Source organism: Perna viridis, chromosome 7 (genome assembly GCF_037379345.1).
Source record: "Perna viridis isolate PV_CMFRI_1.1 ecotype Kerala chromosome 7, ASM3737934v1, whole genome shotgun sequence".
NCBI classification, from domain to species: domain Eukaryota; kingdom Metazoa; phylum Mollusca; class Bivalvia; order Mytilida; family Mytilidae; genus Perna; species Perna viridis.
The window spans coordinates 47441967-47466473 of record NC_142451.1 but is presented as its reverse complement, the minus strand read 5'-3'; the positions used below and the strand labels follow the sequence as shown (position 1 = coordinate 47466473).

At 31.6% G+C, this 24507-nt stretch overlaps 1 protein-coding gene across 3 annotated transcripts; it reads left to right on the top strand.

The window, feature by feature from the left end:
* Positions 1-23063, top strand: LOC148613031 (proton-coupled zinc antiporter SLC30A2-like). Of its 3 annotated transcripts, none has more exons than XM_088595014.1 (8): positions 1-374; positions 2765-2997; positions 4287-4433; positions 4913-5069; positions 7395-7680; positions 11757-11868; positions 13316-13450; positions 17830-23063. In XM_088595014.1, the coding sequence occupies exons 2-8, from the start codon at positions 2979-2981 to the stop codon at positions 17967-17969; spliced, it is 996 nt and encodes a 331-aa protein (XP_088451140.1). In that variant the 5' UTR covers positions 1-374; positions 2765-2978; the 3' UTR covers positions 17970-23063. The 3 variants fall into 3 exon arrangements, with proteins under 3 accessions (XP_088451140.1, XP_088451139.1, XP_088451138.1); XM_088595013.1 differs by having other exon boundaries at positions 356-374; positions 2479-2997; XM_088595012.1 differs by lacking the exon at positions 1-374 and having other exon boundaries at positions 2444-2997.
* Positions 23064-24507: the final 1444 nt, after the last annotated feature.

Genomic DNA, 24507 nt, shown 5'->3' with positions numbered 1-24507 from the left:
ATATGGGCATACCCAGAAAGAACTATATGTTATTACGGTCTTAGCGATAGTCGACACATAACACTTTGGATGGGTTTGAATTAACTTGTTTACTAACACTCTAATATTTAAGCATTATTTTTTATTTTAGATTTCGGGTAAAGTATCTATTAATTTTAATTCGACATAAAATGCCAATTTTTTTTATACTGAAGAAAAATAGAACCATTTTGTTCTTTAACAATTTTGTATAGTAAATATATTCAAAAGTTTATTTTTTGTACATTTCTTATTTTAAATTTTCTTAATTTTATTGTTCGTTTATTCTTTTTCTATATATATACGAGCTGATGAAAACTAACGGTATGCGACAAGTGAAAACAAGCAGATCGTCAGTAAGTGTGACATTATATCAGTTGTATTTGCTGTTAATTTGTTTCAATCTATCAAAAATGGCACTAGGCAGAGTCACTCGGCCAAGTAAAAATCAGAACAATAATTATTAGCCTCTCAAGTAACAATACTCCAGCAATACTAGAGGTTGTCTGGCAAGCTTTTTTTCTGACTTGGTGCCATCCTAACCTCCAGCACCTGACACGTTGAAAGCCACCGCAAATGTGATTAGCTAAACATGTGTTTTTAAATATTTTAAGTCTTTTATTTACATAAAAGAAGTTTAACCTACCGGAAATCGAGCAATACAAATCCTAAATATTTGATAAATACCTAGAAAACATTTGTAATGAAAATAGTTGTCAAATCACAGGCACTTCGGACCAGGGTTTTTTTTATCATTTTTTTTATCTAAAAAATATCATTAAATCATTTCATTTCCAGATTTGAGTTATTATATGTGTTCTCTGACATGTCCGCTTGGTATTTAATGCTGTTTATACTATGCCCAGCTTTCATCTAGAAGTATATAGATGAAAACTAGGCATAGTATAGACAGCATTAAATACCAAGCGGACATGTCAGAGAAGACGCATAGTAACTCAATCTGGAAACCAAATGATTTAATGATATTTTTGTATTAAAAAAAAATAAATAAAAAAAAAAAATCATGGTCCCTAGTGTGTGTGGTCAAAATGACCAGCAATTTTGAATTAGGTCACTAATTTTACGGAACAAAATATATTTTTGTCAAAACGAACTTAAAGTTGGTAAAGGAAATTCGGTGGTTAATTTGATATGTTCGTTTTGCAAATTTAATAATCCGTAAATTTATCAACCGGAATTACGCTTTCAAAAAGCTAAAAACCAAGTATCAAGTTCATTTTAATTGCATTTATAAAGGATTTACAGGATTGCTGGGTTTTCTCATCAGGTAGGTCATTTTTTTCACCAGTTTAGTCACAGTATACCGTATTATGGTGAAGAAAATGTATAAAACGTTTTAAATGGTAAATAGTTTACTATAATTCCGCCGATTTTAAAGAACGGCGGAGCGAGCGTTATGCAATATGGCTCTCAGAAATAAGAGGTTGGGTATGGAGGAACGGAATTCCAACCTCTTACGTTGTATGAGTAAAGTAACAATATTTTTTCTTATTGTTGCTTTTCCAGGTAAATCCGAATAACCTTAATCAGTTCGTATCAAAATAGTAGAACTAGAAGTAGTTGAAATCAAGAGATGAAAGCTCAGTCATTCATGTAGGAAAGCTAGAATTTCTTTTGATCACTCAGGGGATCATATAGAATATTTATAAAAAAAAACAACCTTTTTCTATCTGGTGGCATCAAAACAAATTCGTCGTGTTTATTTTGGTTATAGTTTATTTTTTATTTTTCCCGTTGATTGTTTATTTCTATGTTGGGAATGGATATCCTTAATTAAGTTGAAAGCAGACTGGAGGTCAGGATGGAAAGTTGGTAAAGCTATTCTGAAAGTTTGTGATACATGAAGTATTTTTAGATACTATGTTAACGTTAGTATCTTTCAATCACTAGTTTTCATGCGAAAGTTACTGATGATGATATCTGGTACCAAAATAACAGATCGCTCTTGAAACCCCGTTTTCAAATGAAAGTTAGCCCAAGTACATCTTGTTTCAGTGTCTTGTTCAAAGCTATTTGTACGCAAATAAATATCATTTCTTGATAAATTGAGATATAATTTAATTATATTGTAGTGGGCGGCCAAATAATAAAATAGCTCCGGGGACTAAATCCCCATAGATTATGTATAGAATAAACTAATTAACTGAATATTTGTTTTAACTACGGTCGTCAAAAGTTGCGTAATAAACTGATATTTAGAATATTTAGAAATTGAAATTTGTGTATTCGACAATTACGTTTTAAATTATTTCAATAAACAAATCAAATCAAAGTGTGACGTCACACCGAAAATGCGAATTCTAAATTTCGGACTAATGTTCTTTTGGGTCGAAAGATATATGGACCGATCTTTAATAAAAATTTCAATAAGGGCATAAGCTGAACCATTGTTGTAAGTCACATGATTAAGTAAACATTAAGCTTCCGGTTCATTGACAGCTGAGAACTGAAAGTGAGTGACAGTGTTGACATGTGTACCGTGACACAGATAATAGACATGTAGGATTCTAGAAGTAGGAGAAATGTCTGATCAAAGTTTAGATTTAACATTTGATGAACGAAATGTTAACTCTCATTATCTTCAAAGCGACTTAAGTAGTCAAAATGGGGTAGGTAATTCTGCCAGCGGATTTTTAGTAGATTTTGGTGATGGAGAAGATGTTAATCTTGGAATTACTTTACCCTCGATGAATACCAATAAAAACAATTGTATTTTAAATGATAGACACTCGGCACGTGAAGAAGGACTTCAAGAACACCCTGTCCATTTTAGAGATAATGATAAAGACTCTAGTGACGAAAGCCAAAATAAATTTGGAAGATCAGACAGTGATAGCCCACTACTTGATCAGTGGCACTGTCATAGTACAGTTGAGAATGCTGGTGACATTACTGCTAGGAATCAGCTGATTGCTGTTTGTACGTTATGTGTTCTCTTTATGATTGGTGAAGCAGTTGGTAAGTTTTCACCCTTAAAACATACAAATGTACTGTACGGAAATGCTATTTGTACACATGTTCATACATTGTACATTTTTTTATTTGAATTATAGATTTAGGGTTTCTGGTACATTTTGTACATATAGTTTTACGTATTACATGTAGTTTAAACTCATTCGTTATTCAACAAATCAAAATAGAAATTGTATAATAACCTTTTGGAAGGAATATAAAGCTAGCATATATGATACATGTAGCTGTTGAATGCAAAATAATATACATGTACATGGTACAATTATGTATAAAGGTGAAAAAAAGAACTAAAATGTTACTGTAAATTCAGAACTTATTGGGTATTTGTCTTTTAATTCTTGTGATTTAAAGAAAAAATCCTGCACCAGCTACATATTTCCTTAGTACTGCAAGTTTCTTTAATTGTGATATTTAGTCAGTCAGATTTTTCTCAAAAAAATTTACACCCTGCCATACATAACGGCAATCTATTACATTTTTTGTAAGTGCATGTTGTTGCATGTCCATCCGTCTGTCTATCCCCCGACAGTTTCCAGATGTTCAGTGGGTTTTTTGAAACTGCACAGTTGTTTAGTACCATTAAATATAGGTCAAGTGACTTGACTTAAGTTCAATTTTCAGCCAAATCCATAAAGCAGTTTTCAAGTCAGGTATTTTGCCATCCCATCTTTTTTCACTGTGACGTGACAAGGTTTTAATTCATGTTCCATTAATGTTTATATAATTTACTGTAATTTTGTCACTAATTACGTAGTCATCCTGGTTGAATGGTACAATGGACATGTACATGTATCTCAGTTTTCCCTCTGGAAATAATATAACCCTTTTTGAAATTTAATTTTGATAACTTGAAATGTGCTACTTCAAAGCATGCCTAGTTGTACATGTATTATGTTATTGATACATTGTATGTTTTACATGTATATTGGTCAGAATAACAATATACCATACCATTAGAAAAGTCCAAAATGTGTACATGTATGTTGTGGCAGCTACTTGTACATACATGTATTTATAAGTTAAAAACTTAGAGAACCCAGGAAACAATCAAAACAAAGACTTTTGGAAAGAAGGTACTATAAACTACATGTATATACAATTGTATGAAAGCTTTAAAAAAAATGTACAGAAAAGCAAAAGTTGAAGCAAGTATATTTTTACTTGGAAGCTAGATTTTTCAAATAAACATTTTCATGTAGATTAAAATTTACTCATAGCATTATTTATGCATTTGCTCGCTGTGGTTAAGTAACCTTTTATTCTTACTTTCACAGGTGGAGTATTGTCCAACAGTTTAGCTTTGTTTACTGATGTTCTTCATTTAGCCAGTGATCTCATTAGCTTCCTCATAAGTCTTTTAGCCATGTATCTAGCAAAAAAACCACCTTCCAAAACAATGTCATTTGGTTACTATAGAGCAGGTAAGTTTGTTGAAATATTGAACTTTTAAAAAAAAAAATTCTTATATGTAAGTACGATTAAACAATTTAAATTAACATGTAGAAATGAACATGTACATTGCACGTTTGTTTCTTTGGTAATTTCTTGTTTCATAATTTTGCTTGTTAATTTAGGGTAATTTTTTAACAACCATTTCAGCAAATTAACATGAGTCAAACTACGTAATTATGTGACTTACAATTTAGTACATACATGTACCACCATGAAAACACATTTTTACATTGTACATGTAATTTTATTCAGATGTTTCTAAGATCTTTGGTCAACAATAAGTTAGAACAGAGAATAATTATAATAAAAAAAAAACCCAATTAATTTGGACCCCCACTCCATTTGGACTACAATGATAAAACCAATTTAAATCTTTATCTGACAACTGTTTATTTGATAAACATAATACATGTACATGATAAAACAGTTTAAATCTTATTTCTTACAGAGGTAATTGGTGCTCTGTTTAGTGTATTTCTTATATGGTTAGTGACTGGAGTTCTATGTTATATGGCTGTAGAGAGAATCCAGAGAAACCATTACAAAGATGTTAACCCAAATGAAATGCTGGTCACAGCTAGTGTTGGAGTTGCATTTAATATTGTGTAAGTACTAAGTATCAGTGAATGTCCTATATACAATTGATGTCTTCTTAAAAATAATGGAATATATTCAGAGTGGAATAAAAATAGCACCCTTTACCCCATCAATACTATTTTTGAAGTGGCCATTTACTGTGAGATAAAGTGAGTTAATTTTGAAGACAAGATGTTGCTCTTTTTAAGTCGCTCATATTGTTAGTGACTTCTTGCATTCGTAATTTCAGTACTTTATATTCGCATATGATTTGCATAATATATATATATACTCATCGTAATGCTGCAGATCTGTTTCATGTTTACTGCCATAGCATCATAGTTCTATCTTCATACAAGATAAAAATGTACCTCTTAAATATCATACACATGTGTTCTACATGTGTTTCTTGCTTGTATGAGAACAGGAAGTTTACATTAATTGATCGGTTAGCATTGAACTTTACCCAGTTTTCGATTCAGGCACATGGGCTTGTTACAAGATTATATAGGTTATATACCTTAGCACGGCCCTGATATCTATGAATATTCATTGCCAGTTGTTTAATTTCGTTCCTATTTCGGTTCTCTGGTCAATATCATAGATGACCTAGATTGCTACGACGTACCTTTTAGATAAATATCATACACACGTCTAATACTCTATGTGTTTTTTTGCTTGTATGAGAATGGGAAGTTTACATTAAAAGAGGAAATGATTGGTTAGCATTGAATTACCCAGTTCCAGATTCAAACACAGGGGCTCATTACAATTGACTATATACATGTATATGTCATAAATATTATCAGGACCTACAAGTCCCATAACCACTCGTAGTTTGCCATTTGGTTGTCACACTTTTATGATTGAATAGTGGAGTCTGTTCATGAATTTGAAATTGGCACTTTGCAACAGTGATCATTCTTGATTTGATTGACCCAATGTATGTTTTATTTTAAGTGTACAGATCTGTATCTAGGAAAAACTACATTTTTTGTGTTTTTATTTATATGCCTGATTTCACCTTTACCATTGGCAGGGTCTGAACTTTACATGTACATGTATATAGGTTTATACATTTTGCACTTAAGTGGTTCTTGTATGGACTTTAATTTTTCTCCATTTTTTATTTTTGTCACTGATATACCTACAGTATTTAAAATGTAGCTAGTAATTATTTTCCTCTTAAATTAAGATTTTAGGAATTAAACTTTATCTTTATCAAAGAGAAAGTTTAATTCCTAAAATCTTAAAAGCTAACAATCCTGCAGCCAAATATTTATTGCTGTAGATACATGCACATTATACAAATGTATATTATAAAAGATATTTTAAATTAGCAAAAGCATAAGTTATGTAAATTAACATGGACATGTACATGTATACATTGTATGTGAATTAACTGATCATTATTTTTGAAGAGAACCCAAGGATTTATAATAATAGACCATTGTTATGACTTAGATTGAAGGTCAAGATAGATAAGGATCAATAGAACTTAAGTCCTGATAATAAAGTCCATTTTAATTTACATGTTGTTGATAAATGCATCCAATTTTATATGAAATCAGGGCAATGACAAATCCAGGGAATTGTCTCCCTGTTTTGGAAGGTTTTGTGTGAAATTTGATGAAAAATTAGCAACAGATTGCTTGAACCACCCTTTCATACATTTTGGATTAAGAACCTTCTCCCCTTTTATCAGTTTCTGGATAGAATAATTTTAATCTCTCTGGTTAAACTGGATGAGCTGAACCTTTTTTTTCAAAAAGGCTAATAGTGTTTCATTTGTGTTAAAATAGATGTAAATCAATACAGATATTTTACTTTGACTTTTTCTTTCTCAAATGACTTTTAAATACTGAGTCGTGATTCAAAATCTGGTTTCTTTCTTCAAATATTTTTTAGATACAATAAATTATGACACTTCATGCAACCATTATTTATAAAGTAGATAATAAAGACTTACCAATCCAACATTTCATGTATCTACATGTGTACTTTTTTAAAGACATGTACATGTATCACATTCGATGTAAATCATATTCATACATTACTTCTGATATTTTTTTGGGAAAAAATCATGCTGTTTGATGTAATAAAAACATACTTGTACATGTATAATTATTATAGATTAAATGTTGCTTACAAACATTCTTTCCTTATTATTTCTGCATTCTTTGTGTAATTATAGCCAATGCTAAACACTGGGTTGACATGTAAACAATTATTCTCATGCAAAAGATGACAATTTTGAAGACATGTAAGTACATGTATGATATGATTTTGCACTATAATTTAATTTTCTTCTCTTAGTCAGGCTCTATTAAATATGTATCTAAATTGTCTTATAGGATGGGATTTGTTCTTCATTCAGAAGTGTGTTGTAAAGGTAAAAAGTCATTTGGTCACCATGGACACAGCCATGGCAACAGCAATCATAGAAACAGACATGATCATTCATATTCACCATTGATTGATGAGAGATCTGAACATGAGATTGAATTAGAATCTCAGGAGGACCATCCAAAACATGTTCACCATAAAAACATTAACGTTCGTGCAGCGTTTATTCATGTGATTGGGGATATCATACAGAGTGTAGGAGTTCTCATTGCATCCTTTATCATAAAATTCATGGTAAGTGATATTGAATTTTTTTTTTTTTTTAAGTTCTCCCAAATTATATGTACATGTAGTTGTAAATTCAGGAATGAATATAATGTTTTTATTATAGCAAAAAGTATGAATGACTGAAGTCACAATTATTATTTGCAAAATTTAAGTTTGTTTTTTTTTACTCAAAGACAAAATCACAATACTGGCATTCAATGCGTATCATTATTATGAATTTACTGTAATTAAGTAGCAATGTTTATAAATATCAGAAAGGAGGCCATTTATTGATGTCAAAAATCCATGGAATTTACTTTTAGTTATTATTTAGATACAGACCATATAAACAGTCAAAGTGCCTGCTGTCTTTCAATCAAATTTCAGATATGGTATTCGTTAAAAGGCACCAAAGGGGCCACACCAGAAAAATTGACTTTTTTTATTCAATTTCAAACAGTTTTTAATTCAATTTCAAATTTTGTGCTACATTGTGTGCAAACCAGTTGTTGTAACCATACTAAACTGCGAGTTCTTTTGCTTAAATGTGTCAAAATCTAATATTGTGTCTACACTTTCCCCATATGCTGCTGCAGTATCATGCTGTGCTTCATGAAACTCTTTATTAATTAAGTCAATAAAATACATCTTTAATATGCATTTCAGTAAACCTATCAGGAATATAGACAAAATGATGTAACAAAAGTATAAATAAATATATATATGTAGCCATATGTTTCATGAACAAGGCTAATTGAAAAACAAAAAAAAAACCTTCGTTTTGTATCATGCACACACTGGGATGTTGTTGAATTAAACTCAATTGACCTTCATTACATGTATTTGTCTACCACTATTTTTAAGTTTTACCAAGTCCTGGTACATGTAATCTAATATATCCCTTATACTGGCTGTACCTGATACAAGCACTCAAATTTCTGTACTTGAAGTTCGAATGCAGGCTGTTTAATTAGATCACTTCAAATGGCCAGCATATTGCTGTAATATGGGATGAATATTTCACAAAGATTTTCAATAGATATTTGATTGCCTTTAATGTAATGTAACAGATTGTATTGTAAGTACATTTTGTAATAAAATATGATGTTCATGTAGACCATCTTTTTGCAAGAATTAAGGATAAGACATGGTATATATGTTCTGTTAATGTGCTTACTGAAGTGAGGACTAAATCAGAGAACCAGAAATTTATGTACATGCTTGTACACAGCAGTTCAGTAGATTTTTCCATTTTCAGAACATTAACTATTAAACACTTATATGTATATCTTAAAACGTTTTGTTGTAATAACCTACATTTTTCACTTTAATGATATGATCATGATTTCCAATGTATCCACATACATGTAATGTACTGTGAGAGTAGAGACATTTGGAAATATGTCTGCTTCCACTTTGGGATGTGGAAATTGGAAAAGTTTTAATATACATGCACTCTAATGCAGTGGATGACAAGATTTTTAAAAAGTTGGGATCCAGAAAAAGGGGTTTTCAGGCTTTTATTGGCTATTTTTTGCTTAAAATGTGGATAAAGTTAACACCATTTTTCTAAGTTGGAGGGTTAAACCCCCTGGATCTACTGCAGTCTTGTTAAGTACGGCTCTGCCTTAAAACCGGGCAGAAGCTTTTGATTAGTGATTCATGCATTTTTGAATCCTAAATATTTTGTATTGGAATTCCTTCAGTAGGTCTTCATAGAAACTGTCTTTGACAATAAAAGTGAAAATACATTGTAAAAGTGAAGAATAAAGAAATAGTGGAAACACTGAATGTTGAATATTTGTCATGTAAAACAATATTTTGTATGGGTTTTTTGTTCTGTTTTGTTAAAATTTAGCAGTGCAAAGTACATTGTATCAGGAAAAACACCAAACAAATTAGGAGGAAGTTTCATGGTTGATAAAAACTAAATTTTTCCTTAAACACACATGTTCACTAGAAAATCAAAAAACTTTTTTTCCTTATCATAAAACTAGTTGAATTTTTTATTTGAGTTAAATAGATTTAATATAATGACCTTGACCTTTGTATAGGTTTACAAATTTAAAGGACATTTAATGTATGATACTTCTGATAGTATCTTTTATGACCATTCTACAGATAGGCCTGGTAAAAGATGTTTGTACCTTTAATTCCTTTCATCACTATGAAACTATTATTACATGTACATATGAGTTTTGGCATAACAAACGTTAAACTTTTATGTATGTTTTTATATTAGTACAGCAAAAGAGCTTTTGGTAGAGTTACATACATGTATTTCATTGCATTCTGGGGCAGTTTGTTTGTAGTAAATAATTTGACAATATTAAAGTTAATTTTATGGTTGATATTTTAACCCAATGGTAGAGAATTTCAAGGTTAATATTATAACCAGTTGATAGTTATTTTTAAAGGTCAATATTTTAGCCACACGTAGTTGATTTAAAGTTGATATTTGTATATTTTTATAGGTAATTTCATAGTTAACATTTTTGCATATTGTAGTTCATTTTAAGTCGATATTTTTTATGTATCCACTTTGTAGTTAATTTTTTAGGTTGATGTTTTTACCACATGGTAATTATTTAAAGGTTGATATTTAGTTCGAGATTTAACCACACAATAGTTCATTTCAAGGTTGATATTTTTTATTGTGCTGTAATTATGTATCCACATTGTAGTTAATTTTTAAGTTTGATGTTTTTACCACACCTTTAATTATTTAAAGGTTGATATTTAATCTAAGATTTAACTACACGGTAGTTCATTTCAAGTTGATATTTTAACTCCATAGTAGTTAATATCAAGGTTGGTATTTTAACCCCATGGTAGTTAATATCAAGGTCAACATTTTAAACCCATGATAGTTAATATCATGGTTGACATTTAATCACACAATAGTTTATATCAAGGTTGATATTTTGACCACAAGATATTTTATATCAAGGTCAATATTTTAACCACATGATAGTTTATATCAAGTTTGATATTTTCACCACATGATAGTTTATATCAAGGTTGATATTTTAACCACATGCTATTTTATATCAAGGTCAATATTTTAACCACACAATAGTTTATATCAAGTTTGATATTTTAACCACACAATAGTTTATTTCAAGGTTTATATTTTAAACACTTAGTTGTAAAATTTAAGGATGTTATCACAACCATATGGTAGTTTATTTAAAGGTTGATACATGTATTTAAGCACTTGATAGATGGTTTTAAGAATGAATTTAACGAGATAGTCCCACTATTTTAACTTTCCTTCTATATCCCTTCAACATTTCAACATAGAAGTGGAATAAAGTTTGAGTTCAAGTATTTGACACTTATATAATCAATCTGATAATAGTATGTTAAATGTTAATGCATAGTAGCATATTATATTTTAATTAACTATAAATGATAACACTTGACACTATTTCAACCTATCTTACATGCACTTTTGTGTAAAGTTTTGAGTGATTAGATTATGGCCCTGGCCTGTGGAACCTCACGTAAATTAATAGCAGTTTACTTCATACTTTTTATACTTAAGAAAAGATTGATTTAACATTGTATCATGTATAACCAACATATAGGCCTAATTCAACATACTTTAATATTAATTGGAAAAGCCTACTTGGGAACATACATTTGTAGTTCTGACTCCAAGACAAACATTCTTTACACCTTTCTTCATGTTTACCATAGTCAGGCAGCAACTTCCATTTCATGTCTCTGATGTTACCATGGTAATAGAACCCGGTTTAACCAACCACTTTGAGATTCCTGCACCAATCAGGAGATTACATCAGCTTACATCATTTTTTGGGTTTATCATTTATTTTGCCTTACCGATTTTTTAATATGAGTATGGTACTATTGTTATAACATTTATTGGAGTGCATACTAGATCCGAATGGAAATGAGAAGCTGCGATAGTCACAAAAATGTTATATTGAAAGTTTATGCCCACCCTTTGTGAAAAAGGGTAACAACAAAATTACTGAACACTAATCCGATTTATAATCAAGTCAAGTCCAAAAGTTAAAGTCATTGATTGCTGGTATGTTTCTACCTCTATAAACCATCTTAATGTATTATTTTTGTAGGATGACCCTAAGTATAAGTTGGCTGATCCAATATGTACCTTTATATTTTCTGTGTTGGTGATATTTACAACAGTGACAGTATTGAGAGATACTTTACGTGTCATGATGGAAGGTGAGCACGTACAATGTTTTATTATTTCAACTGGTTAATTAAAGGAGCTTAGTGATTAGCAACTTTATCATTTTTCCATTGTTTGTACTGCCTGATATTTTAGCCTTTAGAGAGACTAAACACTATAACAACCATGTTATATAAAATCGACTGTTGCGAGGTCACTGATAATACAATAAAACCACTTCATGTCTCGCCCTACCAGGTACAATGTGACATTTTTCGCCCCTACTTCAAAACTGTCATTTCTGTGTATGAAAGCGTTAGATTCAAACTTTGATTGGCAATCCATTAAAGTGAATAGATTTTGACTAGGAAAAAGTGAACTGAACTCTCCTATTTTCACTGAACCACTTTGGCTCAGTTTTCTATCACTTTTTTACATGATTGCTTTACTATACAAGCATATTTCAATTTGTCAACACAATACTCTTGTATTTATACGATATGTGTTATGCAAATATTTATGACATTGTTAACATTTATTGTTTTACATGAAATATAAGATTTAATTCATTATAATAAAATAAAGGTGTATTCATACTTGGTTATTGAAATTCGACGAAGCAGTTGTTGTTTTAAAAATTCGCAAAAACATTTTTGTATACAGTTTGAACGATATACCATTAACCGAGGAAGACTCAACGAGATTTAGGTGTTATTGTTTCAAAGGACTTGCACTCGTTCCGTCACACTTCATATTTAGTACGTTTAGGTCTTATACGACCGTGTTTTACCAACGTAGGGATCGAGAAAATATTTATACTCTATAATTCAACTGTGTGTCCAGTTTTAGAATACGGACCAGTAACATGGTCGCCATATTAATTATGCATGTAGAACTCGTCTCTTTAAACAAAGAAGATGGGAACAAGAAATCCTTGAAACATACAAATATGTCCACTAGTTTTACAAAACCGATTTTAATGATTTGTTTGAAATGAACGAATTGAACACTAGAGGTCACAACTAGGAGTTATCCAAACACTTATCTAGAACCGAGGTTCGTAAAAATTTCTTACCTAACCGAGGTGTATAGTTGGAACTTCCTCCACTGTTGCCGCCCCCTCTTTGGCTTGTTTTAAAAGATGATTATTAAGGTCCTTAGATAGGTGAAAAGGGACAGAGAATCAAAGTAACAAAGTACATACAGTACATATGTGAAATTTTTTTGCAGGTTGTTGACAGCCGCTTGCAATCGAAAATCAAACGCAAAATTCACAAAAATTCTCTAAAGACATTGATCAACGAAATGTCAAATAACGCAATGAAAATCATTTTTATTAATTGTACAATCTGCTATTCAGTATTGAATGACTTTCAATGGCTTGTGCATTTCAACAAAATTTGTCATACCAAATTAACTGCAACAACTCAATACTATATTTTATTAACCAAATCTGTTTGAATTGGAGATTGAAATTGTATGGTTATTTTGTTCTTATAGGTGTTCCCAGAGACGTATGTTACAAGACTGTATTAAGGGATCTTTGCAATATAGAAGGGGTTAAATCTGCCCACAACTTAATGATATGGTCGTTAACAATAGACAAAAATGTTATATCAGTCCATTTAACTGTTGGTGAGTAGAACATATGGTCGTTAACAATAGACAAAACGTTATATCACTCTACTGAACTTTTGGTGAGTAGAATATGGTCAACAGACAAAAACATTATATTAGTCCACTTAACTGTGGGTAAGTAGAACATGGTCGTAAACAATAGACTAAAACGTTACATCAGTCCACTGAACTGTTGCTAAGTAGAACATGGTCGTAAACAATAGAATAAAACGTTATGTCAGTCCACTGAACTGTTGCTAAGTAGAACATGGTCGTAAACAATAGACTAAAACGTTACATCAGTCCACTGAACTGTTGGTAAGTAGAACATGGTCGTAAACAATAGAATAAAACGTTACATCAGTCCACTGAACTGTTGGTAAGTAGAACATGGTCGTAAACAATAGACTAAAACGTTACATCAGTCCACTGAACTGTTGCTAAGTAGAACATGGTCGTAAACAATAGACTAAAACGTTACATCAGTCCACTGAACTGTTGGTAAGTAGAACACATATTTTACCATTTTGTAATAGGGGTACAGTGTGTGGCATGCTCATACATTTTTTGCAGGCGGTCTTTATAAACTAAATATCAGAAGGAGGTGATACGTATATGCCTGAAACTTACAATGATCACTTTGTCAGCAACAAATAGAAAGGACTGTAGTATCTATGTGAAAAAGACATTGTTTTTTTCCGGTTTTTTTTTCTGGGGGGGATTTTTCTGCACCTGGTAATACCTCTATCTCTATCTCTGTCTGAATTTTATATGAATTGTTAATTAAAATATTTTTGACATCGCAAACATACCGATAGACTTTTATATCTTCCCAATGGTCAAGGTAATGTGATGGTAAAAGTACCTAATTTTTGCAGTGATTAGAGTAAACGAATGTTTACTGATGAACTTTACCTGAAAGTCATCTATATATCTTTCGTTTATCAAGTCTGTCGTTGTAAGGATAGGGCGATCGATTACGAAGCACTTAAAAAGTTCCCCTCTTCCTTACTATACAGAGACAAAAGTACAGAAACGATGCTTATAATCAATAGACAATAGATAGTACGCCGACTATCGTTTTGAGTGAGTTGTGAAGTTATTTTAGATTCATATGTCACATCTTTAAAAGGCAGCTTGATTATGCAGTATTTATGTAGGACCAAGTTCAAGGATATAACCAGAGTAACACTTGACATTAGTTGTATAATACTGAAGCCATAACTAAGGCAAACACGTTTGAAAAAGTAGAAACTGACAGGATTTTTTTCTTGAAAAAATGTACTTGCAAAATAAAAAAAAAAGTTGACATTTGTTCATCCATATTTCATGCATATGATACAGGTAGAATATCACTGCGTAAAATTAAGTACTTTTTAGTGAAATCATAATTCAGCGTAATTTTTCAAAGTAATAAAAATAGAAACAAAAGTTGCTTACTTGTTCAAGTAACTGGTGACGGACAGACGAACGAGCGAATGAATAGCGTGATCACTGTAATCCTCGTGTATTGCGATGGGAATGATAGGCTAAAGAATAGGAAAATAGGTTAAAAAGGACGGAATATATATATATATAGAAAGGTCTGAAAAATTCCCAACGATGGTAGAACTCTCAAATTTGCGATGCAAATTTTTTGTCGTTCCCTCCGCGGGACTCGAACTCGTACTGCTGTGACATCTATGGCAACACCGCCTGCACGAAGTCCAGCGCCCTAGACCACTCGGCCAGCTAAGCTATATTAAAATATAGCTTTGGCTGGCCGGGTCATTCCTCCTCGTAGGATTAATATAGGGCTGTAACTTAGTACACGATGTATGGTAGTACGGGACAGTTCATCTAGGTGTTATTATGTAGGATAGAGGATCAAATTAATGATGCATGTCACAACAAATCAATATTATACATATTATATATATTATATTATTCTGAGACGTTGTATAATATTGATTTGTTTTGACATGCATCATTAATTTGATCCTCTATCCTACATAATAACACCTAGATGAACTGTCCCGTACTACCATACATCGTATACTAAGTTACAGCCCTAGATTAATCCTACGAGGTGAAATCACGCGGCCAGCGAAAGCTATATTTTAATATAGCTTTGCTGGCCGAGTGGTCTAGGGCGCTGGACTTCGTGCAGGCGGTGTTGCCATAGATGTCACAGCAGTACGAGTTCGAGTCCCGCGGAGGGAACGACAAAAAATTTGCATCGCAAATTTGAGAGTTTTAGCATCGTTGGGAATTTTTCAGACCTTTCTATACGTTTATATATCTTCCCTGCACCAATTTGATCCGATGGAGCAGTGTAGAGAATAGAGTCGTCACATTCTGAGACGTTATATATATATATATATATATAAACGGAATTACTAACTTAAAGCAATATTACTTTGGAAGAAATCTCTTAACGGCCATGCCTTTAAAAAGGAGCATATTGTTATCTAAGAACACTTGACACTTGATTACATGTAATGCATGACGTCATATATACAAATGCCGACAATTGTTAAATCGATCCTTCAAAACGTATTTTAACACTGAAATCTGTTATTCGTATCAGATTCAAGTTTTTACTATGTATTTGATTTGTTTAGTTCGGTAATCATTTTTTTCCAAATATAAAAACAAAAATTAAATGTGAAAGAGTTGTTTAATCAAATAGAACTGTGTATGTCTTTTTTTCTGTGTAGGTCTAGATATATCGGTCAATCATTTAAGGCAATGGTCAATTACCTAAGTCTAGACACATAAACAATCATTAATACTTAGAAGCTAAAGTAGTAGAATTAATAAGAAAATATAAAACTAAATAAATATGTTTGCTTATTAAGTTTATTATTATTATTATTATTCACGTTATTACTGACCAGATGTTACATGTTTATTATTTTTCACGAAACATCTTAATTTGCTAAAGCTAAGCTGGACTGTCAATAATGTGAAAAATATTACTCGTTATGAAAATATACATTATATGTATAACAACGGATATTAATTTTTGTTCACAAGATATTTTTAAACAACACATATTGTAAGTTTCCGTGACATTATGAACGGGACGAAAGGCAACATGAATACTTTATGATATTGATGCAATATACATAAAAGGTTTTATTGACTTTTAGTCATATGAGGATGAATATCCTTTACCATTCTTCTTGGGTTCACCCGGTTTTTAGTATAGTTTTCTATATGTACTTTTGCTTGCATTTGACGATATTTCTTGTCTGTTATCATTTTTATAAACCAACCATTGTTTTGTAGAAGGATCCCTGTTAGCATCTTTTGTATCAATTTAATTAAAATTATGCCTCTCAATTGCTGTGCATGTAGAAGGTTATAACACTCCATTCTACTTTCTGTTCAGATGACCTTATCAGAATTATCGGGTTTTTTCTTTTGAATAATGCTTTCAAAATCATAAAAGATGTAATTCGATTGTCTGTTCAGAAAGGGTCATCAGAACGGTAAGTAAAATAGAGTGTTGTTAGATCCTAAATATAGTGCCCGAATGGAACAATTGATAGGGCTACTTTGGTTTGTCAAAAATTTCAATCCTATTTATATTGCAGACTTCGAAATGCTGTACATGTATATCCACTCCATTTTTTGTGTTTGATTGTTCTGAGTTAAATTAGTGACAAATGTGACATAACAATTGCTAATGCAATTAAAAACACACTATTGTTTCATACCACACACGACAACACCGGGTACATAGTTATTCTTATGTCCGTCTGTCTGTCTGTTGGTCATTTACATTTTTAGTTTACGGATAATAGACTGTCGCTCGACCAATTCTTTTCAACCGAAACAATGTTATCGAAGATATAGTATAGGTCGAGTCACATTATGAAGGTCTGCCGTCTAGGCTCTTTGGTCAAGTGACTTAAAACAGTTCTTAATGAAGATCCTCATAACTTCCATTGTATCTCCAATCAGCGTCCTTGGGATTTTATGACGTCATAAACTATTGAAAAAATACGGTTTAATCTTGTGTCAGTAAAACCTATAAATCTTACTTTTATTCATATTCAATAATATGCGCACATCTTTGTTTCTCTACATTTTAGTTCAATCGCATCCTGGATTTTTACTTGACACACTCATGTCATGTTAAGTTTTTCTTTGTTTGTAAAACATGAAACATATTTTAGACAGGTAAAGGAAACAAGCCTTGCAGACATGATGTGGATGTACACGTAATTGTTATTATTGGCTGTTTTTTTATCATTGCTTTAGCAAAATGAAAAAAATGTATGTATTTAATACATGCATCACTAAATATGACTATGCAGAACGTCAAACATATGGTTTGATTTAATTTACATGATGAAATTAAGGTATATTGCTGTGCATCTGTCTCCATGTTTACCATATGATTTTAGGTTCCAACGATGAACACCAAGATGTTTTAGAAAAAGCAAATCGGATGCTAAGAAAAAAATATGACTTTCACCAGACTACTTTACAGATAGAAAAACATGCGCATGGATTGGCGTGCTCACAGTGTAAACTTCCAGACTGACCACAGCCGATTACACATATCAACGTAATGAAAGATGTTGTAACCAGCCTCAGAGAAACTGTTCAGTATTGTTTTGTCCCATTATTTGCATGTCATTTTTGTCCAAATTTGTGTGCAGCACCGATGAAAGTTGCAGGATTTGTGTTGTACACCTTTAAATTTTTATTCTGCGTCAATATATCTACAATTTTTTTTCACAATGGTAAATTATATGACAAAAGTTTTTTGTTGTTGTACACATGAGGTACATGTTGCATATTGATATTGAAAACTCCTAAAACTTCTTTATGCAAAGTGACAGAGGTTTTTATATTGTAGAACTTATTGTCACATTTGACATTGACAAACCTAGATGTAATATGATCAGTGAATGCCGCTTACATATATACTGTTGTGATAATTTTCAAAACCATGAATTACGAATTACGAGTTATCGTATCATTATTGTGTTAGTACACTTCCTTATTATTAATCGCTGTGTTGTGATTAAAATTTTGAAATATTTCCTATGTGTAGCACTTGTTAAATATTTTAATTGATTGAAAATTTCTGTTTTAAAATGTTACTCCTTTAAGGCTGTTCGCTGTTCGATTTAAGAATAACAAGGATTTTAACAGGATTTCTCTAGATTTTCCACAGGCTTTGACTTAACAGGTTTTATCCATTTGATAGTGAAGAAATAACAAGGATTTCATAAAAAATTCCAAATAATATTTAATGTTTTATGTAATAAAGTTATGAAAAGAAAAGTGGGGGTCACTGGGAAAATATTTATGCTATTAAATAGATAAAACCAGAGGAGTCCGAAAGATCATACAAAAATATGACTAGCGAACATCCTTAGAATTCATAAATTCATTTTCTAATTGCACTGTGATACCATTTGTATGATGATTGTGATAATTTTTATACTCCAGATAGGATAATTGTTTTTATATGTCTAAAATTAATGAGTTTGTTTTCACACTTAGATGTTTTACGCAGAATATATATATATATATGGAGCAGTGTAGCGAATAGAGTCGTCACATTCTGAGACGTTGTATAATATTGATTTGTTGTGACATGCATCATTAATTTGATCCTCTATCCTACATAATAACACCTAGATGAACTGTCCCGTACTACCATACATCGTGTACTAAGTTACAGCCCTAGATTAATCCTACGAGGAGGAATGACCCGGCCAGCGAAAGCTATATTTTTATATAGCCTAGCTGGCCGAGTGGTCTAGGGCGCTGGACTTAGTGCAGGCGGTGTTGCCATAGATGTCACAGCGGTACGAGTTCGAGTCCCGCGGAGGGAACGACCAAAAATTTGCATCGCAAATTTGACAGTTCTAACATCGTTGGGAATTCTATAAGTTTACGTTATCTTCCCTGTAACAATTTGATCCGGTGGAGCAGTGTAGCGAATAGAGTCGTCACATTCTGAGACGTTGTATATATATATATATATACATACATCCACACACACACAACGTCTCAAAATGTGACGAGTCTATTCGCTACACTGCTCAACACAAATGTAGATTAGATGATGTTCTGAATACAATATAAGTAGCATGCCCTTTAATTTGAAGGAAACACTATGATTTAATTAATAGTAACAGGTAACAATGAAGATGCCTGAGTAGAGTTTATAAGAATTTTTCTCACATATACTATCAAACAATTGTTATGTTGAACTGAACGCTGAATAATTATAGATTTGTCCCCATTAAATACAGTCTGAAATCGAAATAAGCTAGTTTTGTATATAATTATAAAGAACTGTTTTATTTATAAACCAGGAATGCCTTCTGAACCAATTTATTGTATGCTTAAACGTAGATATAGCTGTTGAAAGCGCAATGTAATTTAACCCTGACTAAACGAGCACTTACTCAAACCCACCGTACAGGTCAGTGAAGAGAGTTACTGACTGAGGTGTCCTTCATTGAATTTAGGTATGTCAATGCAAGGTTTCCCTGATTGAATTGGGGTATGTCAATTCGAGATTCCCTTTGAAAAATACAGTAAAAAGAAAAATGTAACATGACGGACATTCCTGTCTTAAAGTGAGACCCTTTATCAGCTGTCGAGTGAACTGCTTTTAAATTCGATTGCATTCAATTACATTCTTTAAAAAAACTGATAAAAGCAACACAACACCAACATTAGTTTAAATAAGGCTATAGGATACTCAAGGTTTATTGACATGAACGCCTTTCATTTCTTAAGTACTATTCCGCTTTAAATGAGATAAATTGACAAAGCATTTTCCTTACCACTATTTTCAGTTCTGAGTTCAAAATGTAAATGATACTGTTGCATAAAATCCGTGTAAATTAGCCACACTGACTGCAACTACGTGCAAATTTGATAACACGATACTACTGTGATGAAGTTAGAACTACTGATTGTTCCATTCAGTCACTGCATGTATACAAACTCTCCTCAATTTTACTCTCTGTTCAAACGACTTCTTATCAGCAAATCGGATTTCGGCTTTCCTAATTATTGAAGCTAAGTCTTAAGGAAATGATAAAACCCGGCGCTTCAGAAATGGTAATCAGAACATATATTACGTCGTATTATTAGATTCTACATGTCAAGGTTTAATTGAGCAAGTTATAGTTTTACTTTTATCAAATTGCCTGATTCCTAAGTGGAGCAGTACTTAAAATCTTTTCCATGTTAAATGGTAGACCTGGTAACGTAGGTTTCACGTCATCCGGGATATTTATTAGATAAAATTTGTTATAATTTATGTTTTGTGCTGTTCGTTATATCATACTAGAATACGTTTGTGTTGTATATGTCGTGTTCTTTGCTGACATATGTGGATACTAGAATGTGCTTTTATAAATAAGGTTTCTCATAAAAAAAAACACTCATTTTTTCGTTAAAATTATACATTGTTTAATATGTGATACTAACACGAGAAATGTTGCTGTTAATAAATATTTAATATATTTATGACCTGGCTTTGACATAATGGCACCTTAAGTATGACAGCAATACTTAGGAAAGCATGGAACTTTTTTTTCCAATAAAACATGTCGTGAAAGATCACTGATGACAAACTAAAATCCTTTAATTTTCATATTTTGTTTATGTGGAAAAAAAACTTTGACTCTTTGTTTATATTATCGTTTTTTTTTCAATTAAAAAGTTAATTGAATCGTTTAAATAAATAAATTTTCATTACTTTGAAGTAGCAGTCAGAGATCACAATTTCAGTTTAATTTGCTTGGAATGTTTAAATTTCTTGTCATTTTGAATATTTTGAATATTCTTCTTTATAATTACTAATGTTTTTGTAGTGAATACTAAATCTAAGAATGGATAACTTTAGTTAAGTGGGACCAACTATTTTTATCTTTTTTCCGGTCTGTTAAAAACCAATCAAGCATACTTTCATGCAAGCCAACTTAACTTTAGCGACAACTAGAGCAATATAGAGTCGGCTTCTTAAAGTTGTATTTGATTTTATCATGACTAAGACGAAAATCTTACTTTTGAAGTAATTGTGATTGTGCAGATATAAGCACGTTTTACTGATAAGATTTATTATTTGTTAATGGTCATATATTTAGTTGTTATTACTTTTATATTTCAACTGTTCGTTTTGTCTATACATTCCATGTTAAAATTAGTGCCTGAGTTTGACAAAAAATGATAATACCCATTTTGCCATATCAATATACCGGTTTGATTGCTTAAAATATCTTTGTCGTAATTAACCAGATTATATAATGTAGAAAAAAGATATGATGCCATAGAATAATAATTATTTTTAGTTTGTCATACTACGGCATATTCAGAGGTAATATTTTCAGTAAATTTTAGTTTTAGTGATTTTTATTTTTGCAGAATGAATATATCGTTAATTATCATATTCCGTTCTTTTATTTACCACTAAATGTCAAAATGGGTTGTACATAGTGTTTTATCTGTAATAAACTATATTGACAATCCATTTGGAATAATTTCATAACTTGCAACGGATTTCCACTTGCATTTTTTAGTATAATCGTGGTGCTAGTACTGTGATGAGAATATTGTACATGTCTATTTGGGAATTTTTTAACTTACATACTTGGTTATGGACAGTTTTTATGAGTTTTAATTAAAATTGCTTTTAGTTTCTAAATGTAAATATGAGGGATCTCATCCGGAATCATTTTTATCAGAATGAATATGGTGGGTACATGTTCTCTATTTCACGTCATCAGATATTTGCATTTCTTTCTCACACATTTTATATAACGTCTGTAGCTCAAAGAAAAAATAATACAATCATGTTTCATTGAATAAGAAGAAATGAATGACAAAAGGCTTATGGAAGTGTATTTTATTTTAACCATGATAATTGTTTTCTTTTTTATCTGTATAACTAGTATAAAATTAAAATAATACAAAATTTCACCGTAAGGTTTTCAGTAAAAAGTTGTAAAATACAGTTATTTCCCCATAGACATTTTTACGTGAGATAGAACATACCCATTTGAATTCGAATAAGTATCAAAATATATTAACTTTCAGAAGTTCTATCTGCTAGTAGCCCATGAGTGGGTTATCTACAGACTATAAAATATGAAAAAAAGAAGTTTTATCTTCTTCGACTTTTATTTTCCTACAATATCTGAATCCAAAAATATCTTAAAGGAAATAACTATCAAGTGATTGTCTCTTGAAATTTAAGCAGGATGTACGCATCTATCGAACGACTTGTATCTCTTTTTATTCTTATATTTTAATTTTATCTTTTTGTATATGTGTAGCCAAAGCACGAGGATGTAACTGTTAAAAATTAATTTGATATGCTGAATAATGCAATTTTAAGCTAAACCGTACATTCATATTTAAATGTGAGCTCCAGATATTGTAAAAACATGAAATATAGAAAGTGTTTCAATCTATACCTATTTTTGTATCTTTTCAATCCCCAGTTTGCATCACGCGAGTACTCTCTACATCTTCCATACATGTAAATGAGTTCACTTCTTTGACGTAATTTTTTTCTTTTTTCCCCCTTTTTCACTGATATGGGGAATGTTTCTATTGATATTAATACATTATTGAATAAAAAGAGAATATTTCAGGAAAAGTCATTGTCGTTTATATCCTATATTAAGACAACAGTTTGTAGATGCACAATGTACATGTTAAGAAAAAATATACACAAAATGTTTATCACAATTAGTAATTTATGCAAGAAATAATCGCAGGAAATGACAATATAGCATGTATGTATTTGATCTATTCAATTAACAGAGAATTATTAAGAACTGTATTCTCTGTGATAGATACCATTGCCTTTCACAATGGAGTTTAGACATAGTATGCACGGTGTACAATCCAAAGAAAACACATTTTTCTTAATAGGCTATAAAAAAAATATCATGCGCACTTTTCTTTGGCCATCGCTATTGCCACACAATAAAATGCCCTAGTATTGTGCATTCAGTCCTCGCATCTGGTGAGTGGACAAAGTATACAAACAAACATTATAAAGCAATCATATACACAATGGAAACGATATCATGATTGTCTTATATTTATGACAATTGGCAATAAAAACCATTTAAAATTAAAGTTAAGAGTTAAAAAAAAACATTTGAAAACTTTGAGATGAATTAAGATTTACCTACCTACTTAGACATTAGATATTGTTGCACCCGAGGGCACTTTTCTCTGTCCTTTGATTTCTTAAATAGCTCACTCCATGCCTTTCCCATATCTTTTACTTCCGCATCAGCGGTTCGGCTCCATTTGGTCTTGGGGCGATATTGATTTCGTTTACCTTCTGATGTCAACCTGAGAGACACTGTGGTTGTTGGTTTCCTCAGAACATGTCCAATCAATCGCCAGCGATATTTCTTATGTATGGTGCGCATGTCTGAGGAATTAATGCTTTCGTACAAATGGTTAATTGTTATTTTGCAGGCCAGAATATCCTCAAGATCTTTCTAAGGCTTCAGTTATGACAACTTGATAGTTTGCTAATGTCTCTCGATCATCCTTCAAAAGTCGGCTCCATTCAACATTACTGATAGGACGCATCTGTTGTATATTTTGATCTTGGTTTCCCTATCTATGCTGTGGGAATCCCAGACGCTCTGGAGCTCTCACTTTCCCCAATCCTGCCCTGATGTCTTCTTCTGCACCACAACTTTTGATACAATGCTTTCAAGATATGCGAAAGATCTTGTATTTTTCAGGCTTTAACTACCTAACTGTATTCCTTTTCTATATTTCATATTCAGTGATTTAACAGTTTTCTACATGTTGATGTTCATCCTGATCTTGCTTTCATTGTGCTACATGTCTTGTCCTGCATTTTGTTTCAAGATGGATAGTAATGCAAGAACATCTGTGTAGGAACGATCTTTCAGATTTAAAGAAAAAATGTCCACATGCTGCCTGTGTTGAAGGGTTGATCGCATTATCAAAGAGTAATCAAGGGAACCAAGGTTATAGCGGTAATCAAAAGAATGTAATCCAGGGACAAAGACCAGACATGGAAAACAGACATACACAACAAAGAACAT